The sequence below is a fragment of the Camelus ferus genome, chromosome 25 (genome assembly GCF_009834535.1).
Source record: "Camelus ferus isolate YT-003-E chromosome 25, BCGSAC_Cfer_1.0, whole genome shotgun sequence".
Taxonomy (NCBI): Eukaryota; Metazoa; Chordata; class Mammalia; order Artiodactyla; family Camelidae; genus Camelus; species Camelus ferus.
The window spans coordinates 658,404-677,071 of record NC_045720.1 but is presented as its reverse complement, the minus strand read 5'-3'; the positions used below and the strand labels follow the sequence as shown (position 1 = coordinate 677,071).

General features: G+C 52.7%; 3 protein-coding genes across 6 annotated transcripts; all 3 read left to right on the top strand.

Moving 5' to 3' along the window:
* The first annotated feature begins 40 nt into the window (after positions 1–40).
* EXOSC4 (exosome component 4) lies at positions 41–2,014 on the top strand. Its single transcript, XM_032467849.1, has 3 exons — positions 41–272; positions 1,284–1,490; positions 1,606–2,014. The coding sequence occupies exons 1-3, from the start codon at positions 102–104 to the stop codon at positions 1,963–1,965; spliced, it is 738 nt and encodes a 245-aa protein (XP_032323740.1). The 5' UTR covers positions 41–101; the 3' UTR covers positions 1,966–2,014.
* A 145-nt stretch (positions 2,015–2,159) lies between these two features.
* GPAA1 (glycosylphosphatidylinositol anchor attachment 1) lies at positions 2,160–8,718 on the top strand. Of its 4 annotated transcripts, none has more exons than XM_032467838.1 (12): positions 2,160–3,412; positions 3,670–3,849; positions 3,935–4,046; positions 4,236–4,383; positions 4,464–4,565; positions 4,650–4,846; positions 4,920–5,116; positions 5,199–5,376; positions 5,540–5,635; positions 5,773–5,963; positions 6,044–6,214; positions 6,628–8,718. In XM_032467838.1, exons 1-12 carry the CDS (start codon positions 3,339–3,341, stop codon positions 6,893–6,895), a joined length of 1,914 nt encoding a protein of 637 aa, XP_032323729.1. In that variant the 5' UTR covers positions 2,160–3,338; the 3' UTR covers positions 6,896–8,718. The 4 variants fall into 4 exon arrangements, with proteins under 4 accessions (XP_032323729.1, XP_032323732.1, XP_006191131.2 ...); XM_032467841.1 differs by having other exon boundaries at positions 5,223–5,376; positions 6,628–8,696; XM_006191069.3 differs by lacking the exon at positions 6,628–8,718 and adding an exon at positions 6,313–6,626 and having other exon boundaries at positions 5,223–5,376.
* Positions 8,719–16,170: 7,452 nt separating this feature from the next.
* LOC102523866 (cytochrome c1, heme protein, mitochondrial) lies at positions 16,171–18,668 on the top strand. The gene is made up of 7 exons (XM_032467846.1): positions 16,171–16,341; positions 16,971–17,167; positions 17,249–17,375; positions 17,462–17,619; positions 17,708–17,868; positions 18,165–18,265; positions 18,367–18,668. Exons 1-7 carry the CDS (start codon positions 16,207–16,209, stop codon positions 18,469–18,471), a joined length of 984 nt encoding a protein of 327 aa, XP_032323737.1. The 5' UTR covers positions 16,171–16,206; the 3' UTR covers positions 18,472–18,668.

The window sequence follows — 18,668 nt, the reverse complement described above, 5'->3', positions numbered from 1 at the left end:
CTCCGGAAGACGTAGGTCACGGGGAGGTCGGAAGTTGGGGATCAGGGCCACCGGAAACTGTAGTTCTCGGGAAAGCGGAAGCGGGCTGGTGGCCCGGCGGCATGGCGGGGCTGGAGCTCCTGTCGGACCAGGGCTATCGGGTGGACGGGCGGCGCGCCGGGGAGCTGCGCAAGATCCAGGCGCGGATGGGTGTATTCGCTCAGGCCGACGGCTCGGCTTACATCGAGCAAGGCAACACCAAGGCGTTAGCGGTGGTCTACGGGCCTCACGAGGCGAGTGGGCGCGCGCGAGCCGAGCGACCTCCCCGGGCGGGCGCAGGAACTCGGCGGCGGCAACTGCGGGGTGCGCGGGGCCGTCAGGCTGAGCAGAGGCTCGGGAAGTGAGGCCTGCCCGCTCGCCTCCGTGTAGGGCCGCCGCCAAAGTCCTAACAGTGTGATGATGCCCGGTGGTCCCTGCCTTTCTCGTCTGCCACTGCCCCCTGCGCCCTCCCCTCCTCTTTGCTATCCTTCAAAGCGCCAGGCGTGCCCCTACCTTCTGCCTCACTTCAGCTCTACGCCGACGTCACCCCCTGGGGACACCTCCCCAGACCACCATACCCACCTGTCAAGTCCCATCCCCTACAGCCACACATTTTACTGGCTTTCTGCACCCCCCTCCTCAGACATCAGTTTAACTTATAACTCATCGTTTGTCTCCCCACTGGAACATAAACTCCGTGAGGACAGGGACTTTAAATAAAACCTCATGGTTTATTGCCACTTTGGTGGAAGGCCAGAGGGGTGGAAATAAGCATGACACGTTTGCAGAGCAGAAAGGCTGCTGGTGGGGGAGATGCGGAATAATACTAAACGAGACTGAGAGGTTTCTAGGGAGGCAAGAACTCAGGGCTTTGTAGAACAGGAAAAAGATTTAGGGTTTTTATCTCACTCTGGTGGGAAGCCTTTGGAAGGTAAGTGACACACGTGAGTGTGTAGTGGAGACAGACTCGGACTTGATATTTGCAAACAGACTCTGGTGCAAGTGGAGAATAGGTTGGGAGAGGATGAGTCAAGGATGGGAACAGGGAGGCCTGTTAAGAGAGAGATGAGATCCAGACATGATTGTGGCTTAGAGACTGGCCCAGTGGCCCTCCCTCAGGCTGTGTTTTGGAGGTAAAGTAGTTGACTGTTGGGATGCTGAGGGAGAGGGAGGGAGGGAGGCTGAGGTTAAGGGCATGAGCCAGAGGACTGGGTAGTGTGAGCCGGGAGGAGTGGGCCTGGCTCACGTGTCCTTCCTCTCCGCAGATTCGGGGCTCCCGGGCACGAGCTCTGCCCGACAGGGCCCTGGTGAACTGTCAGTACAGTTCTGCGACCTTCAGCACAGGTGAGCGCAAGCGGCGGCCACATGGAGACCGTAAGTCCTGCGAGATGGGCCTGCAGCTGCGTCAGACCTTCGAGGCAGCCATCCTTACACAGCTGCATCCACGCTCCCAGATTGATATCTATGTGCAGGTAAGCAGGCAGCAGCCCTCAACCCGGGGAGGGCAGAGATGGAGGGTGTGAGGGGGGATGGGGGTCAGAGGTCAGCAGCCTAATGGACTGATGCCACTGGGTGGGGTCCCTGCAGGTGCTGCAGGCAGATGGTGGGACCTATGCAGCTTGTGTGAATGCAGCCACTCTGGCAGTGCTGGACGCTGGGATACCCATGCGGGACTTTGTATGTGCCTGCTCAGCTGGCTTTGTGGATGGAACAGCTCTGGCAGACCTCAGCCATGTGGAGGAAGCAGCTGGTGGTCCCCAGCTGGCCCTGGCCCTGCTGCCAGCCTCGGGCCAGATTGCACTGCTTGAGATGGATGCCAGGCTGCATGAGGACCACCTAGAGCAAGTGCTGGAAGCAGCTGCCCGAGCTGCCCGCGATGTACACACCCTACTGGACCGTGTGGTCCGGCAGCACGTAAAAGAGGCCTCCATCTTACTGGGGGACTGAGCCCATGGCCACCCATGCCCAGAATAAAACCCACATACAGTCCACTGTTTGTTGATCTCCCCACAGCGCTTCCATACCCTCAAGAGCCTGACCTGGTGCTGGCTCCAGGGGTGTCTAAGGATGCTCCTCCCACCCTCCCCACCCCACATGAACTATACATACTCCTTATAGCCTCATGACCGAAACCCTGAAGAAGGCAGGATGTCCCTGGGTGAGGAGCAGCTTGTGCCAGGAAGGGGTCACAGCAGCTGACCAGTGAGACATGGCCTGGTATAATGAGCCAAGCCCTTATACTGTGGAATCTGTCATTCTCACCCCAGCACATCCAGGGCCCAGAGCACAAGAGCTGAGGGAGAACTCAGCTGGCTATAGGTACCCACCATGGAGACGTTGAGGGGGCCACATCTTACATCCTTTGGATTATGGCTTGGACAGAACGGTCCCTTTCCCCCCTAGGAACTCCTTGGGCCTCTGCTGCTACTTACCCTGGGCTCCAAAAGTACAAGAGACACATGATCTCGCCTGGAGTCTTCTCAGCTTTCATCCTTCCTCAGACACAGACATGACCCCCTACCCACCACTGCACTGTCCTCTTCAGCAGACCCCCTTCTTCCACCTCCTGCCCTTGGACCTGCCTGAGCTCTGACCACCAGCCCTTGCAGCCTGAACCCAGGAGCTGCTTCTCCCCTAATATCCCAAGCGCCTCCTGGCTGGGACAAGAGTGCTCCCCCACTTTATACTCCACACACCCCAGCTCCTCTGAAACCCCTTTTGGCCAGTAGTATCATATACACCTTCCTCCCTGTGGTCATTTGACCCCAATGACCTCGGTTCTGGGGACATGCTGTTATTTCCACTCAGGCACCCACTGCTGTTTTTGGTGACCGACATCCACAGAAATGGGGCAGCCAACGCCTTGGCCTGTCAGTCCACGGAAGCGCCGTTACTTCCTACCGAGGCACTCAGACCTGTCATTGCCAGTAACAGCGCCTTCGGATATCGGGCGTCTAGGCTCTGGTCGCCGCCTCCGGTTTTCCTCCCACCTGCCCTACTCATGACCTTTCTCTGATTCTCTTTGAGCCGGAGCTTTCTCTTTGGCGCCGAAGGGGCCGAACAGCAGCAGGTCGTCTTCACTGCCCTCCGGCGCGGTACGCTGCGTGAGGGGTACCTTGGGGCCGCTCCCAACGCCCATGACGCCCGCTCTGCTCTGGGCATGCGCGGCGACGAGGGGGGCCGCGCGCGCTGCGGCGCAGGGGCCGCCGGGACCGGAAGTGCGGGCGGGCGCAGAGCCCTGAGCCTGACTCGAGCGGCGCTCTCGGCCGGCGGCCGTAGCTGGCAGCGGGAGCGCGGTCCCTGAGTCGCTCCACTCTGCCATGGGCCTCCTGTCCGACCCGGTGCGCCGGCGCGCACTCGCCCGCCTTGTGCTGCGCCTCAACGCGCCGCTCTGGTGAGGGCAGGGCCCAGGGGGCGGGGGCCTCAGGACCCGGGCTCGAGCTGCCCGCGACCCCTTCCGCCCGCTGGCATCACTCGAGGCATCAGGCCTGGGGCTCAGCTCTCCGGTCCGGCGTCCCGGGTGTCGGGACTCTGGGTCCAGGTCCCTCAGACGTGTCCCCTTGACCCTCCATTGCAGAGGTAGAGGCCACGGGCCGGGGTCCCAGGGCCCGCTGACGCTCCGGGCGCCCCCTCCGTCCCCTCTCCCCACAGCGTGCTGAGCTACTTGGCCGGCATCGCCTGGTTCCTGGCGCTGGCTTTCCCGCCGCTGACCCAGCGCACTTACATGTCGGAGAATGCTATGGGCTCCACCATGGTGGAGGAGCAGTTTGCGGGCGGAGACCGTGCCCGGGTCTTTGCCCGGGACTTCGCTGTCCACCGCAGGAAGTCGGGGTGAGCAGCAGAGCCACGGGCATGGGGGAACCAATGCCAGTCAAACCCAGAGAGCTCTGCTCAGAAGCTCTCTTTGTGTCTCTAGGGCTCTGCCAGTGGCTTGGCTGGAGCGGACAATGCGGTCAGTGGGACTGGAGGTCTACACGCAGAGTTTCTCCCGGAAACTGCCTTTTCCAGATGAGACCCACGAGCGCTATGTATTATGGGGAAGGGGTGTGCCTGGGAGCAAACAACACCTTGAGGGGGGCTAGAGGCCAGGAGGCTCTGGGGGCGGGGAATGTCCTGGGACCAGAGAAATCACTGGTGGGCATTCCAGGGCTAAAAGGGGACAGGCTTCAGACATCTAGAGTGAGATCGTGCTGACGCTTCCCCAATACTGCATGCAGATGGTATCAGGCATCAATGTGTACGGCATCCTGCGGGCACCGCGCGCTGCCAGCACTGAGTCCCTGGTGCTCACTGTACCCTGTGGCTCTGACTCTACCAACAGCCAGGCTGTGGGACTGCTGCTGGCACTTGCTGCCCACTTCCGGGGTGAGGCTCAGGGGCTCCTGCTGGTGAGGGAGGGTTTAGCCACTGCCCCAGGCCCTGCTGACCCTGTTTCCGGCCTCCAGGGCAGATCTACTGGGCCAAAGACATCATCTTCCTGGTGACAGAACACGACCTTCTGGGCACTGAGGCTTGGCTTGAAGCCTACCATGATGTCAATGTCACCGGTGGGTGCTCTTGCCCTGTCCTGGCTCCTCTCAGGGCCGGTGGTCTCACCCTCTTATTGGCAGCTTATTCACCTGCTTCTACAGGTATGCAGTCATCCCCTCTGCAGGGCCGAGCTGGGGCCATTCAGGCAGCTGTGGCCCTGGAGCTGAACAGTGATGTGGTCACTAGCCTTGATGTGGCCGTGGAGGGGCTCAACGGACAGCTGCCCAACCTGGACCTGCTTAACCTCTTCCAGACCTTCTGCCAGAAAGGAGGGCTGCTGTGTACACTGCAAGGCAAGGTAGGGCTGCCTGCCTGGGGAGCTTGGGGCCTGTGTGTAGGATTTATCTGACCCTGTTTCTGAACCCTCTAAGCTGCAGCCCCAGGACTGGGCGTCAATAGACGGCCCATTGCAGAGTGTGCAGACATTGCTGCTCATGGTTCTGCAGCAGGCCTCCGGCCGCCCCCATGGCCCCCACGGCCTCTTCCTGCGCTATCGCGTGGAGGCTCTAACCCTCCGTGGTATCAACAGCTTCCGCCAGTATAAGTATGACCTGGTGGCAGTGGGCAAGTAAGTGGCTTCTGGTCTCCCTTGCAGGCTTGGGGCGGGGTAGTGGATGCCAGCAGTGTGTGTAGGGGGTGGTTCTGGCCAGCCGTGACTGCCCCACACCCGGCAGGGCTCTGGAGGGCATGTTCCGCAAGCTCAACCACCTCCTGGAGCGCCTGCATCAGTCCTTCTTCTTCTACCTGCTCCCCGCGCTCTCCCGCTTCGTCTCCATTGGCCTCTACATGCCGGCTGCCGGCTTTTTGCTCCTGGTCCTTGGTCTCAAGATATCCTCTGCCTCCCGCTGTCCATTTGTGGCCAGCCTCCGGTCTTCTCCACTCTAGGCTGAGGAGAGCTCCCCATCCTCGGGGTGGGGGAGTGGGAGTGAGCCTGGGTCCCCCACTGGGCAGAGCCCATCACACCTCTTGTCAGGGTCCTTGACTAGGCCACGCTCTGGAACTGTGGATGCAGCTGCATGAGGCTGGAGTGGGTCCTGAGGAGGCTGGGGGGATCTCTGGATCCAGTCCTCCCCTCCCCCTAACACAGGTGACGGTTCCCCCGCTTCTGCTGTTGGGGTGGGCTTCTAGGGTCCCAGGTGGTAGTTATTGCTGCCGCTCAGTCTCAACTGATGGGGGTGGTGAGGATCCCCAGAGCCCATCTCCAAGTGCCTGTGTGCCCCGCAGGGTGTGGGGCTGGCCTCCCTCGTGGCGCCCTTGCTGATCTCCCAGGCCGTGGGCCTGGCCCTCTATGTCCTGCCAGTGCTGGGTCAACATGTGGCCACCCAACACTTCCCTGTGACTGAGGCCGAGGCCGTGGTGCTGACACTGCTGGCCATCTGTGCAGCAGGCCTGGCCCTTCCACACAACACCCACCGGTGAGGAGCCGGTCTGGGTGGGCGGGGGCAGGGTGCACCCTGGACACGCAGGCAGCTGCCTCTGAGCCCATGCCTTGCAGGGTGGCGAACCCACAGGCCCCAGACAGGGGCTGGATGGCTCTGAAGCTGGTGGCCCTGATCTACCTGGCACTACAACTGGCCTGTACCACCCTCACCAACTTCTCTCTGGGCTTTCTGCTGGCTGCCACCATGGTACCCGCTGCTGCACTCGTCAAGCCCTCTGGGCCCCGGTACGTGCTGTCAGCCCCCACCACAAAGCCCACTGAGATGTGCCCCACCCCAGGGCCTGCACCCGTTACCACAGACTCCACCCTGCTTCTCCACCCAGGCCACTCCACGCCACCCTGCTGGTGCTGACGAGCCCAGCAGCTACACTCCTGGGTAGCCTGTTCCTATGGCGGGAGCTGCAGGAGGCACCGCTTTCCCTGGCCGAGGGCTGGCAGCTCTTCTTGGCAGCGCTGGCCCAGGGCGTGCTGGACCACCACACCTATGGCGCCCTGCTCTTTCCACTGCTGGCTCTGGGCCTCTATCCCTGCTGGCTGCTCTTCTGGAACGTGCTCTTCTGGAAGTGATGACAATAGGGGAAACTCCCCAGGCGCCCCTATTCTCTCCTTCTGGGAAATAAACAGGCATTTTGTTTCAGCTGCCCTCTGGGCTCCTGGCCTGCTGTGTGCTGTTCACGTGGGGCCCCAGGAAGCTCTGCCTGCAGTGCTTGGCACCTGCTCACCTTCCTGGTCCGCTTACTGGGCAGCAGGAGTGAGGCCCCAGCTGCATCTGCCTTGGGTGGAGAGCCTTGGATGGACACTTGGGATATGGAATTGGCACGTGCAGACCTGGCCCAGCCCCAAGTGCACACTCCAACCTTGGCGATCTCTGCACACCGTGGTCCAGAGCTGTGCCTGAGGAGATAGATCAGGCGGGGCTCGGGGGGCCTGACGGGAGCTGAGGCATCTGGAGATCGCAAAGCACCGTCCAGCGCTGGAGTTAACAGGGCAAAGGGTCTGGAGCTAGGTCCCTGCAGAGGAGGCCCTGGGTATGGAGAGTGGTGGCCCAGTGATGGCCAGAACCTCGATGGGGGCTTGGGATGGAGCCGGGAGGAACACCAGCCCAGCTTCCTGAGAGATGAACCAGCCCAGGTCAGGTGCCCAAGAGAGGTGAGGCAGAGGTGGGGCAGCAGAATCCATCCAGCACCACCCAGAGCAAACAGGCCCCAGGACAGGGACCACTCAAGCCCCCACTGGGAGGGCACTGACAGGCTGGTACATGGAGAAGCCACTGATTGTACCAAAACCTCTGAAGGGAACTGGGGTGTCCAGCATCCATTCTGGAGGGAAGACAAGCAAAAGTGCAGCCTTTTGGTGATGGCAGGGCCATATCAGGCCAAGAGGCCTCTGCTCACGAGAGGACCAAGGTGTTCCCCAGGGCAGCGAGAGCAGAGGCCTCAGTGCGAGAGGGAGGCAGAGAGGCACTGCCTAGAGCATCAGCTCAGGACCAGTGCCCCTTTAGGACCATGTCTTGGAAGAGGGTGGACTGGGAAAGCCCCAGAAGGAAACTTCAGCCCCTAGACCCCTGCCCAGGCCTGCATCTGTAGAGAGGTTCATCTTCTGTGTGCTCCCTGGCTGCACACAGCGGGGAGGGCCAGCACCTGGGCAGGTTTCCTCTGGGGCCTCAGAGAAGTCACTGCTGGCCTCTGTTGAAGGGGCATGTGCACTGTGTCCAGCACTGCCGGGGAGGGGGTGGAGCAGGAGACCCCGCTGTGACCAGCAGCCTGTCTGACCTGCTGTCCTCAAGGTCTGGTGGAGCCTGTAGTCACTTCCTCTGTTGAACAAACTTTCCAGCTCCTGAGGCTGAGGAAAGACTTGCAGCCCCCACCCCCAGCACCTCCAGAAGCTCCTCCCAGGCTGGCTTCTCTCTGGATTCTCCCCTGATAAGTCAGGCACCACCCCTCTGTGGGCTCCTGTCTTCCAAGACACGTAGAGACCTCTGCTCTGCTGGGGTCTCCTGTTGTCTCTTTGTGGACTGGTGTTTAATACAAAATCCCCTCCAGGCATTTGAGCCAGGCTTCGGCCTCAATCAGCCATTTTTAACTGAACCTAGCCAGTCACTTAAAACACAAACCACAAAGATAGATGCTGTCATGAAACATACAAGAGGGGACAAAAGCTACAGAATCATCAGTTGTCCTGTACTCGCCTGCGTAGAATTCTGTCTCTACAGCAGACGGGAAGGGGAGCTCTGGGAGTTCTGAAACTGCTTTGTCCGAGAAGCAGGATTTCTGCTCGGATTTTCATTGATGTCACTTGTGCAACACATTTAAAAGGAGGAAAGGGCCGGGCTGGGAAGATGTAGATCAGATGTACAAGGAACAAGAATAAGGTCCTAAGGCTTTACCCTGGGGGGTGTCTGCTTCTGGCCCCCATGTCCCTTCTTAGTCAAAGAACCCTGATTTTTTTTTCTTTTTTCTATTTTTTTGATGGAGGTACTGGGGATTGAACCCAGGACTTCGTGCATACTAAGCACGTGCTCTACTACTGAGCTATACCTTCCCCTTCTTTTTTTATCCTTTTCTTTCCCAGACCCCTATTTTGACATGAGCACAGGTTACCCCAAATAAAGACACTCCCAGATTCCTTGCAGCTAGGTGTGGTCGTGTGGCTGTGGCAGAAGCTTCTGCGGTGAATTCTTTGTAGAGACTTCGGACGGAGAATGACCCTCCGAGCCCCCTTCTCTCTCCTGCCCATGGGAATGTGAAGTGCGTCTGAGCTACGGTCCATGTTAAGGATGGAGGGAGGCCAGGGGGGTTCCCTGACCATCCAGAGCCACACGGCAACCCCGGGTTGCCAAACTGGGCTTCATCTACGAGAAAGAGAAACAGATTTCTCCTTTGTTTAAGGCATTGTTATTTGGAGTTTTCTGACAGTCCTATCTAGTTCAGCAAGAGGGACTCCCCTGCGGACTCTTAGGCAGTCGTCAGCGGGATGTATTTAGAAGTGTGTGTGTACCTGTTGCTGAGAATCAGTACTGAGTAGTAAGCACTCATTCCTTTGTTGCTTGCCTCCCACACCCCAGAATAGGAGCTCTGCGGGCAGGGACTTTGTCTTACTTCCCGCCTCTTTTCCAGCACAGAGCCAGGGACACAGTAGAATATTCCCATGTATTTGCTGAATGAAAGAAGGAGAGACTCAGAGGGAGCCCTCCTGCAGTCCAGAAAGAAGCTCTGAAGGCTTGTGACACAGGGTGAGGGCTCAGGAGGTTGAGGGTGGAGGCCTGGGGAGGTCCTGAGCCAGGCAGGCTGCCTCTACCTACCTCAAGACACCCAGCAGCCTCCCCATGACCAGGCCCTCCTGCAATTTGCAGGGGGTCCTGGTTTCCTCTGTGCCTGTCTCAAACACTCTGCAAGTCACCCCATTCCACCTGAGCCTTCAAGGTCAAAGGCACTGGGGTGCTCTGGGTGTCCTTACCTGTGAGCTGCTCCTGCAGACTCTAGCTGCCTTCATGCCCACACTGAGGTCCTATCCCCATCCCAGCCCCTCTTCTGAGGACACGTCCTGTCACCTTCACCACCTGGACATGCCATGGTCACCTCTAAGTAATCACTTCCCAACCTGAGCACCTCCCACGCTGCCTGCATCTCCTCCCCTGGTGCCCTCACCCAATCCTGGACCTGGGGTCCACCTTGTCTCTCTTCAGGGGGTGCGCATCGCCTCCAGGATGAAATCAAAGCTCCTTACTTTGGTCTCCAAAGCCTGCACAGCCAACTCCTGCCTTGTTCTTCAGAACATTTTTAATTGCCCCAAAAAGAAACCCTGTGCCACTGCCCCCTCCCCTTCCTGCCCCCTCACCATCAATCTATGTTCTGCCTCTCTAGACTTGCCTGATCTGGACTTACATATGGATGGATTCATACAGAACATTCTACCCCTTATCTGTGGGGCCTCTGTTCCAGGACAACCAGTGGATGCCTGAAACCCTGGACAGTGCAGAATTCCACTGTCTGTTCGTGCCTTCTACCCACAAATTTAATGCCTTTTCCATCTTAACTAAGTACTTATCACACACTGGCCAGAACTTTTGCAGTTCAGGGTGTGACAGCAAAACTGTCACAAATTTCTCTTTCCTTCACAATTTTATGAATAGAAGATTGGTTCTTACTGTAGATCTTAACCTCAGCGTATGATTTTTTTCTTTCCTCATCAAATTGAGGACTTTCACCTTTTCACTTAAGGGAAGCATTTTACAGCTTCTCTTTGGTGTCTCTGAATTGTAAGCGTCATGACTCTCGCACTGCGTGGCTGTTACTGAGTAAAGGGCCACTTGAACACAAGCACTGTGATGCCTCCACAGCAGATCTGATATCCCACCCACATGGCTGCTAAGTGACTAACAGGTGGGGTCCCCGGACAAAGAGATGAGTCACGTCCCAGGCAAGTCGGAGGGGAGGGTGCAAGATTTCATCACACTACTCAATATGGGAGGTATTAACCTCTCACACAGGATGTCTTTACGTTTATTTAGGTCTTTAATCTCTTTCAGTAACGGTTTGTAATTTTCAGTGTACAAATGTTGCACTTACTTATTAAATTTATTCCTAAGTGTTTAACTTTTTGATGCTATCATAAACTAGCTTCTTAATTTCACTTTCTGATTGTTTATTGCTAGGGTACAGAAACACAACAGATTTCTGTATATTGATCTTCAATCAAACTTGATGAAGTCATTTATTACCTCTAATAGTTTGTATATGTTTTTTAGGATTTCACAGTTGACCCTTGAACAACGCAGGGGTTGGGGGGCCAACCCTCTGCGTAGTTGGAATTGACATGTAATGCTACAGTCGGCCCTCCGTATCTGCAGTTCCACATTCCCACACTCAGCTAACTGCAGGCAGTGTGGTGCTGCAGTGCGTATATAGTGAAAAAATCCCAGTGTAAGTGAATCTGTGTAGTTAAAAGCTGTGCTGTTCATGGGTCAACTGTGTACGTATTCATGTTACCTGCAACTAGAGATAGTTTTATTTATTTATTTCAAATTTAGATGCCTTTTATTTCATGTTCCTGCCTAACTGCCCTGGGTCGACCCTCCTATATAATACTGAATAGAGGTGGCAAGAGCCAACATCCTGGCCTTTCTCCTGATCTTAATGGAAAATCTAGTTGTTCACCACTGATTTTTTTTTTTTTAATTTTGGGGGGGAGGTAACTAGATTTTATTTATCTCTTGATGGAGCCACTAGGGATTGAACTCAGGACCTTGTGCACTCTAGGCATGCACTCTACCAGTGAGCTACACCCTCCCCCTTTCACCATTGAATGTGAAATTAGCTGTGATGTTTTCGCCAATGTCCTTTATCAGGTTAAGGAAATTCCCCTGTATTCCTCATTTGTTGTGGTTTTTGTCATGAAAATGTGTTGGATTTTGTCAAATGCTTTTTCTGTGTCTGTTGCAATGATCATGTGGTCCTTTTCCCTGTATTAATATTACATGTCATGTTGATTGATTTTTACATTAATTGTTTATATTGATTGATTTATCTTTACATTCCTAGGATAGATCCCACTGTCATTTTGTAAGCATTGGGTTGAGTCTGTTAATGATTGTTGAGGATTTTTGTATCTATATTCATATAGACTATTGGCCTGTAGATTTTTCTTACAATGTTTTGTCTAGATTTGGTATCAGGGTAATAGTGATCTCAAATAATGTGTTGGGAATTATTCCCTTATCTTATACTTTTTGGAAGCATTTGTGAAGGATTCATGTTAATTCTTCTTTAATTTTGGTAGAATTCACCAGTGAAGCCATCTCACCCTGGGTTTTTCTTTGTGGGAAGTTTTTGGGTATTTTTAAATTACTGATTCAGTTTGTTTACTTGTTATAGGTCTACTTAGATTTTCTACTTCTTTTTGAGTCAGTTTCGACAATTTGTGTCTTTCTAGGAATTTAGCCATTTCATATAGGTTATCTAATTTGGGGGCATAAATTATTTATAGTGTTCCCTTATAATCATTTTTATTTCAGTAAGATTGGTAGTAATATCACCTTTTTCATTTTTAATTTTAGTAATTTGAGTCTTCTCTTTTTATCTTAATGAGTCAAGCTAAATGTGTGTCATTTTTGTTAATCTTTTTAAATAACCAACTTTCGGATTAGTTGAACTTTACTGTTTTTCAGTTGTTTCTGCTCTAATCCTATGTTAGGTTATTGATTTAAGATCTTACTTTTTCAAAACATACAGTCATTTAAAGCCCCAAATTTCCCTCTTATCACATCTTTTGATGGTGGTAAGTTTCAGTATGTTGTGTTTTTGTTTTCATTCACCTCAAAATATGTTTAAATTTTCTCTGTGATTTCTTCTTTGACTAATTGTTTAGGAGTATGTTATTTAATACTCACATATTTGTGAATTTCCCAACTCTGCTGTTATTGACTTCTTTTTTGTTGTATATATATATTTTTTTGGTATATATATATTTTTTATTGAAGTATAGTCAGTTAACAATGTGTCAATTTCTGCTGTACAGCATAATGCTTCGGTCATACATGAACATACGTATTTTTGTTTTCATTTCTTTTTCATATTCTTTATAGTTACTATATCAAATATAGTTCCCTATGCTATACAACATGAACTTGTTATCTATTCTATATATGTCAGTTAGTATCTACAAATCTCTAACTCCCAATTGATCCCCTCCCTTCCTCCTCCCTAATGGTAACCATAAGTTTGTTCTCTATATCTGCTGTTACTGACTTCTAATTTCATTCTGTTGTAGTCAGAAAACATACTTTGTATGATTTTACTACTCTTCAATTTATTGAGACTTGTTTTATAGCCTAACATATGATGTATCCTGAAGAATATTACATATGCACTCTTCTGTTGTTGGGTGGACTGTTCCATTGATGTCTGTTAGGTCTAGTTGGCTTATTGTGTTGTTCAGGTCTTCTCTTTCCTTGCTGATCTTCTGTCTAGTTGTGCTATCCATTACTGAAAGTGGGGTATTGACATCTCCAACTGTCATGGTAAATTTTCCGTTTCTCCCTTCAATTCTGTCCAGTTTTGCTTCATGTATTTTGGGGCTTTGTTGGGCAAATGTATCTTTATAGCTGGTATGTCTTCTTGGTGAATTGATCCTTTTTTCATTATAAAATGTCCTTCTTTTACTCTAGTATCAATGTTTGTCTGAAAGTTTATATTGTTTAATATTAATACAGTCCCAATAGCTCTCTCAGTTACTGTTGGTATGGTGTATCTTCTTCCAGGTTTTTAACTTTCTACCTATTTGTGTCTTTGAGTATAAAATGTGTTTCTTATAGACATTATATAGTTGAATCATGACTTTAAAAAAAATCCATTATGCCAGTCCCTGCCCTTTAACTGGAGATCTTAATCCATTTACATTTAATATAATTAATAATATAGTACAATTTATATCTGCTATCTTGATATTTGCTCTATGTCTTATGTCTTTTCCCCCCCAATTTCTTCATTGTTGTCTTTCTTTTGTATTAGGTAGTTATTTTCCAGTGTACCATTTAAATTCCTTTGTCATTTCTTTGACTACACTTTATGAGTTATTTTCTTAGTGATTGCCCCTGGGATTACAACTGACATCTTAATTTGTAACAGTCTGCTTCAGATTAGTGTTACATTAATTTTAATTGTATTAAAAGATGTTGCTTGGGGGGTGGGAAGGGACAGATTGGGATTTCAAAATGTAGAATAGATAAACAAGCTTATATTGTATAGCACAGGGAAATATATACAACACCTTGTGGTAGCTCACAGTGGAAAAAAAATGTGATGATGAATATATGTATGTTCATGTATAACTGAAAAGTTGTGCTCTACACTGGAATTTGACACAACATTGTAAAATGACTATAACTCAATAAAAAATGTTAAAAAATAAAAAAATTAATATAAAAAAAGATGTTGCTCCTTCATAGCTGTTTCCCTCTTTTTGTTTGTTTCCCTCTTCTTTATGCTGTTATTGCCAAAAATTCCATCTCATATATTCTGTGTCTATCTACATAGATTTATAATTATTGCTTTATACAGGGGTTTTTAGATCAGAGAGAAAAAAAAAAAGTTACCAAAAAAAATGTATTTATGGGGGAAGGTTATAGCTCAAGTGGTAGAGTGCATGTTTAGCATGCACAAGGTCCTGGGCTCAATCCCCAGTATCTCTATCAAAGATAAATAAATAAATAAATAAATAAATAAATAAATAAATAAATAAATAATGCATTTATATTTGTCTATGTGTTTACCTATCCTGGTGCTTTTATTTCTTCACGTGAATTTGAGTTACTGTCTAGTATCCTTTCATTTCAGCTTGAGGGCTCCATTTAGTATTTCTTGGAGGACAGGGTGTTTTATGACAAACTCTCTCAGTTTATCTGGAAGTATCTTAATTGCTCCCTTGTTTGTGAGATATGATTTTCCAGATACAGAATTCTTGGTTGGCAAGTTTATTCTTTTAGCATTTGAAATATGTCATACCACTGCCTTCTGGCTTCAATGGTTTCTGATATGAAATCTTCTGCTAATTTTATTGAGGACCACTTATATATGAAGAGTCAACATTCTCTCTTGCTGCTTTCAAGATTCTTTTTCTTTGGTTTTCAACAATTTATGATGTGTCCAGGTGTGGATCTCTTTTACTTTATTCTGCTTGGAGTTCTTTAACTTCCTGGATGTGTAGATCCATGTTTTTCATCAACTTTGGAAAGTTTTCAGTCACAATTTCTTCAAAAATTCTTTCTGCTCCTTTTTCTTTCTCCTCTGCTCCTGAGAATTAATATAGCCTGGTATGCTTAATGGTGTCCCACAAGTCTCCGAGACTCTGTTAATTTTTCTCCAATTTTTTTCTTTCTGTTCTGCAGACCAGACAATCTTAATTGATCTAACTTCAAGTTTGCTAATTCTTTCTTCTACCTACTCAAATCTGCAATAGAGCCCCTCCAGTAAAAATTTTCATTTCCGTTATGCACATTTCAACTCTATAATTTCTGTTTGGTTCCTTTTTATAATTTATTGTAATTGACATTCTCTATTTGATGAGATACTATTCTCATACTTTCCTTTAGTTCTTTGAATACATTTAAATTGCTAAGCTTCCCCAGGGATATTTCCTGTTGATTGGTTTTTATTTCCCTATTTATAGGCCAGAATTTCTTGTTTCTTTGCATGTCTCAGAATTTTTTTCTGAGAACTAGACATTTTAAACGATATAATGTGGCAATTCTGGAAATCAGACTCCATCTTTTGTTGCTGTTGTTGCTGTGGTAGTGACATTTATGTAGTGCCTTTTCTGAACTAATTCTGTCAAGTCTTTTATCTGTCATGGGTAGCCACTGAAGTCTCTACCTGGTTAGTTTAGTGGTCAGTTAATGATTGGACAGAAATTTCCCTAAGTGCTTGGAAGCAAGACATCTCCCAGTCTTTCCCAAGTAGCTCTGTGTGCATGTGGGGCATGCTTTCAGAATTCAGCCAGACGGTTTACAACTCTGCTTTAGGCTTCATTTCCCTCCGGAAGCGAGCACTTAGGGCTTTTCAGGTCTTTCATGAGCATGTGCACAGTCCTGCTCAGTTTGTGACCATATATATTTCAGAAACACCTGGTCCGGCTTTTCAACGCCCCTGTGCACACTGTGGTTCCCATTTCTTCCTTTTAAGCTTTTTGATTAGTCTATTATTTACCCCAGCGGTTATCCATTGCCTCCGGCAGCTTTGAAATTACACTTGCCTGTAATTGCCTTCAACAAACATTCCCAGGGAATAGGCTAATAGCCGTGGGTAAGCTGAGTCAGCTCTGCAAGTGGGGCCTGCCGGGGTCATCAGAAAACCGGGTTAGTTAGACAACGAAAATTGTTGCAGTGCAGGTGTCCCGCCGCCGCGCCAGGTCTCGAAATACTACTGCACGAAAGCGTGCGATGGCTTCCAAGATGCGGTGGATTCCGTTGGGGGCGTCCGCGGCGAGGGCGCAGCACCGCGGGGCGGCGGAGACCAGAGGCGGCCCTGGGAAACCAGGGTAGCCAGGCATTGTCGCGGCAACGGGCGCCGTTTCCATGACGACCGGGGAACCGAGGTGAGGCAGCGCACGGCCTGACAGGGACCGACCCCGCCCCGTCCCACGCTGCCGGCTCTCGCGACGTTTCAGCTCCCTTGGCGCCGCAGAGGCCGACGGGAGTGGGGGCTGCGCTGAAGAGGGCCAAGATGGCGGCGGCGGCGGCGGCGACTTCGCTTCGTGGGGCGGTGCTGGGCCCGCGGGGCGCGGGGCTGCCGGGCGCGCGGACGCGGGGTCTGCTATGCAGCGCGCGGCCCGGGCAGCTCCCACTGCGGACACCTCAGGTGAGCGCTGGCCCTGACCCCGGCCGCCGCGCGGCCTGGCAGCCCCTTGAAGGTCACAGCGGGGAAGCTCCGGGCGCGGGCCAGGCAGCCGGGGAGCGGCCTCCGCCCCCGGCTCCCCGCCCCGGCCAGACACCTCTGCCTGCCGACCCTGGGCGCCCGGGAGCACGGCTGGGCCTGGGCCCCGACCCCTCCAGGCAGCACGGGCGCCTCGTGCCGAGCGTGGGGGCAGCGGGGCGGGCTCGCCGCCGGCTCGGGACTGGGGGGCTTTCCCCGGGGGCGCGCCCAGGCCCGCTCCGTTCCAGCCTTGCAGACTGGGCCTGCGTCCTGAAGTGACCTCAGCCTGACCTCGGCCAGCTGCTTGTGACCTTGGCCTGCCCCAGCACCCTTGCTCACTTCGGCGCGATCAGGATCCGAGAACACGCCTCATATCCCCTCCTCAGGGCTGAATCACGGCCGAGGGGTCGGCAGCGGGGAGGAGCGGGTAGGGCAGTGGCACAGGATGTGCTATTGACACCCCGCAGGAGGTGGCCAGTCCTGGGTGGATGAGTTGGGAGAAGTAGGCGCTGAGAGCCAGATCCCCAGGTAGGGCTGGGTGGTGCTCTGGCAGGCGCTGATAGGGGCTTTTGCAGGCAGTGTTCCTGTCGTCGAAGTCAGGCCTGTCGCGGGGCCGGAAAGTGATTCTGTCAGCGCTGGGCATGCTGGCGGCAGGGGGTGCAGGGCTGGCTGTGGCTCTGCATTCTGCCGTGAGTGCCAGTGATCTGGAGCTGCACGCCCCCAGCTATCCGTGGTCCCACCGTGGCCTCCTCTCGTCCCTGGACCACACCAGGTGTGTGACTGCCTGGGGAGTTTCTGGGTGGGCTGGGTTGGGTGGATTCCTTGGCACCGCTAATCCCTTTCCTCTCTTCAGCATCCGGAGGGGTTTCCAGGTGTACAAGCAGGTGTGCTCCTCCTGCCACAGCATGGACTACGTGGCTTACCGCCACCTGGTGGGCGTGTGCTACACAGAGGATGAAGCCAAGGCCCTGGCTGAGGAGGTGGGGACCTGGGGATGCAGAGCACCCAATGATTGGGGCCCCTGCTGTGGCCCACAGCAGGGTTGTGATGGGGCTCTCGGTGGCAGGTGGAGGTTCAGGATGGCCCCAATGAGGATGGGGAGATGTTCATGCGGCCAGGGAAGCTGTCTGACTACTTCCCTAAACCATACCCCAATCCCGAGGCTGCAAGAGCAGCGAATAATGGAGCACTGCCCCCTGACCTCAGCTACATCGTGCGAGCTAGGTACTTGGGCTGCCTGCAGGGTGGTGTGGGGAGGAGGGGAAGGTCTGCTGCTTGCAGGGGTGCTGAGGAGGCACCGATTTTGTCCCAGGCACGGTGGTGAGGACTACATCTTCTCCCTGCTCACGGGTTACTGCGAGCCACCCACTGGAGTGTCTCTGCGAGAAGGCCTCCACTTCAACCCCTATTTTCCTGGCCAGGCCATTGCCATGGCCCCACCCATCTACACCGAAGTCCTGGAGTTCGACGATGGTGAGAGGCTCCTACCCTGGGGTGGGCAAGCAGGGTACTACTTTCCCCACTGCCAGAGCTGCTTCTCCTGTGCTTGTGGCCCCAGCAGGTCCTGCACCTTCCCTGGCCAGGGCACTCTGTGTCTGAGGAGGCTTATGTGCAGCCTTCAGGCCACGTGTGCTGGGTAGGGCTGGGGTCCCATCCCTTTTAAAGCTTTAGGCAGGAACCTGTCTCTGCCCCATGAGGAGGATGCTCTGAGGGCTACCCTAGGTTGGGCAGGGACCCTCACAGGCAGCCCTTACCACTTCTTGGCCCAGGCACCCCAGCTACCATGTCCCAGGTAGCCAAGGACGTGTGCACCTTCCTCCGCTGGGCATCTGAGCCAGAGCATGACCATCGCAAACGCATGGGACTCAAGGTGAAAGGGCTGGGCCAGGGGGCACAGCGGGCTGGGCAGAGGGGCTGGGAGCTGGGCAGGGTCGTCTCTGCGTCCCTCCTCTGAGCCTGCCTCATCCCCAGATGTTGATGATGATGGGCTTGCTTTTGCCCTTGGTCTACGCCATGAAGCGGCATAAGTGGTCAGTCCTGAAGAGCCGGAAGCTGGCATATCGGCCGCCCAAGTGACTGCCCGGTGTCTCTGCTTGCTGTCCTGCCTGAACGGGTCCTCAAGCCAAGGAGCCACCCTGGGCCTATTCAGGCCTCAGCTGGCCCTCTTGGCCAAGCCCCTCTTCTTCTGGGACAAGAGGAGAAGGGGCAGGAGACAGGGTTCTAGCTCCAGGTTGTTCAGCACCCATCATGGAAATAAATTAAGTTTCTCAACA

Coding starts and splice junctions, on each gene's coding strand:
- EXOSC4 (XM_032467849.1), top strand. CDS start 102: ATGGCGGGGCTGGAGCTCCTGTCGGACCAGGGCTATCGGGTGGACGGG. Junction 273..1,283: donor TGGTCTACGGGCCTCACGAG/GCGAGTGGGCGC, acceptor TCCTCTCCGCAG/ATTCGGGGCTCCCGGGCACG. Junction 1,491..1,605: donor AGATTGATATCTATGTGCAG/GTAAGCAGGCAG, acceptor GGGTCCCTGCAG/GTGCTGCAGGCAGATGGTGG.
- GPAA1 (XM_032467838.1), top strand. CDS start 3,339: ATGGGCCTCCTGTCCGACCCGGTGCGCCGGCGCGCACTCGCCCGCCTT. Junction 5,117..5,198: donor GACCTGGTGGCAGTGGGCAA/GTAAGTGGCTTC, acceptor GGTTCTGGCCAG/CCGTGACTGCCCCACACCCG. Junction 6,215..6,627: donor GTCAAGCCCTCTGGGCCCCG/GTACGTGCTGTC, acceptor ATTTTGTTTCAG/CTGCCCTCTGGGCTCCTGGC.
- LOC102523866 (XM_032467846.1), top strand. CDS start 16,207: ATGGCGGCGGCGGCGGCGGCGACTTCGCTTCGTGGGGCGGTGCTGGGC. Junction 17,168..17,248: donor TCGTCCCTGGACCACACCAG/GTGTGTGACTGC, acceptor TCCTCTCTTCAG/CATCCGGAGGGGTTTCCAGG. Junction 17,869..18,164: donor AGTCCTGGAGTTCGACGATG/GTGAGAGGCTCC, acceptor TTCTTGGCCCAG/GCACCCCAGCTACCATGTCC.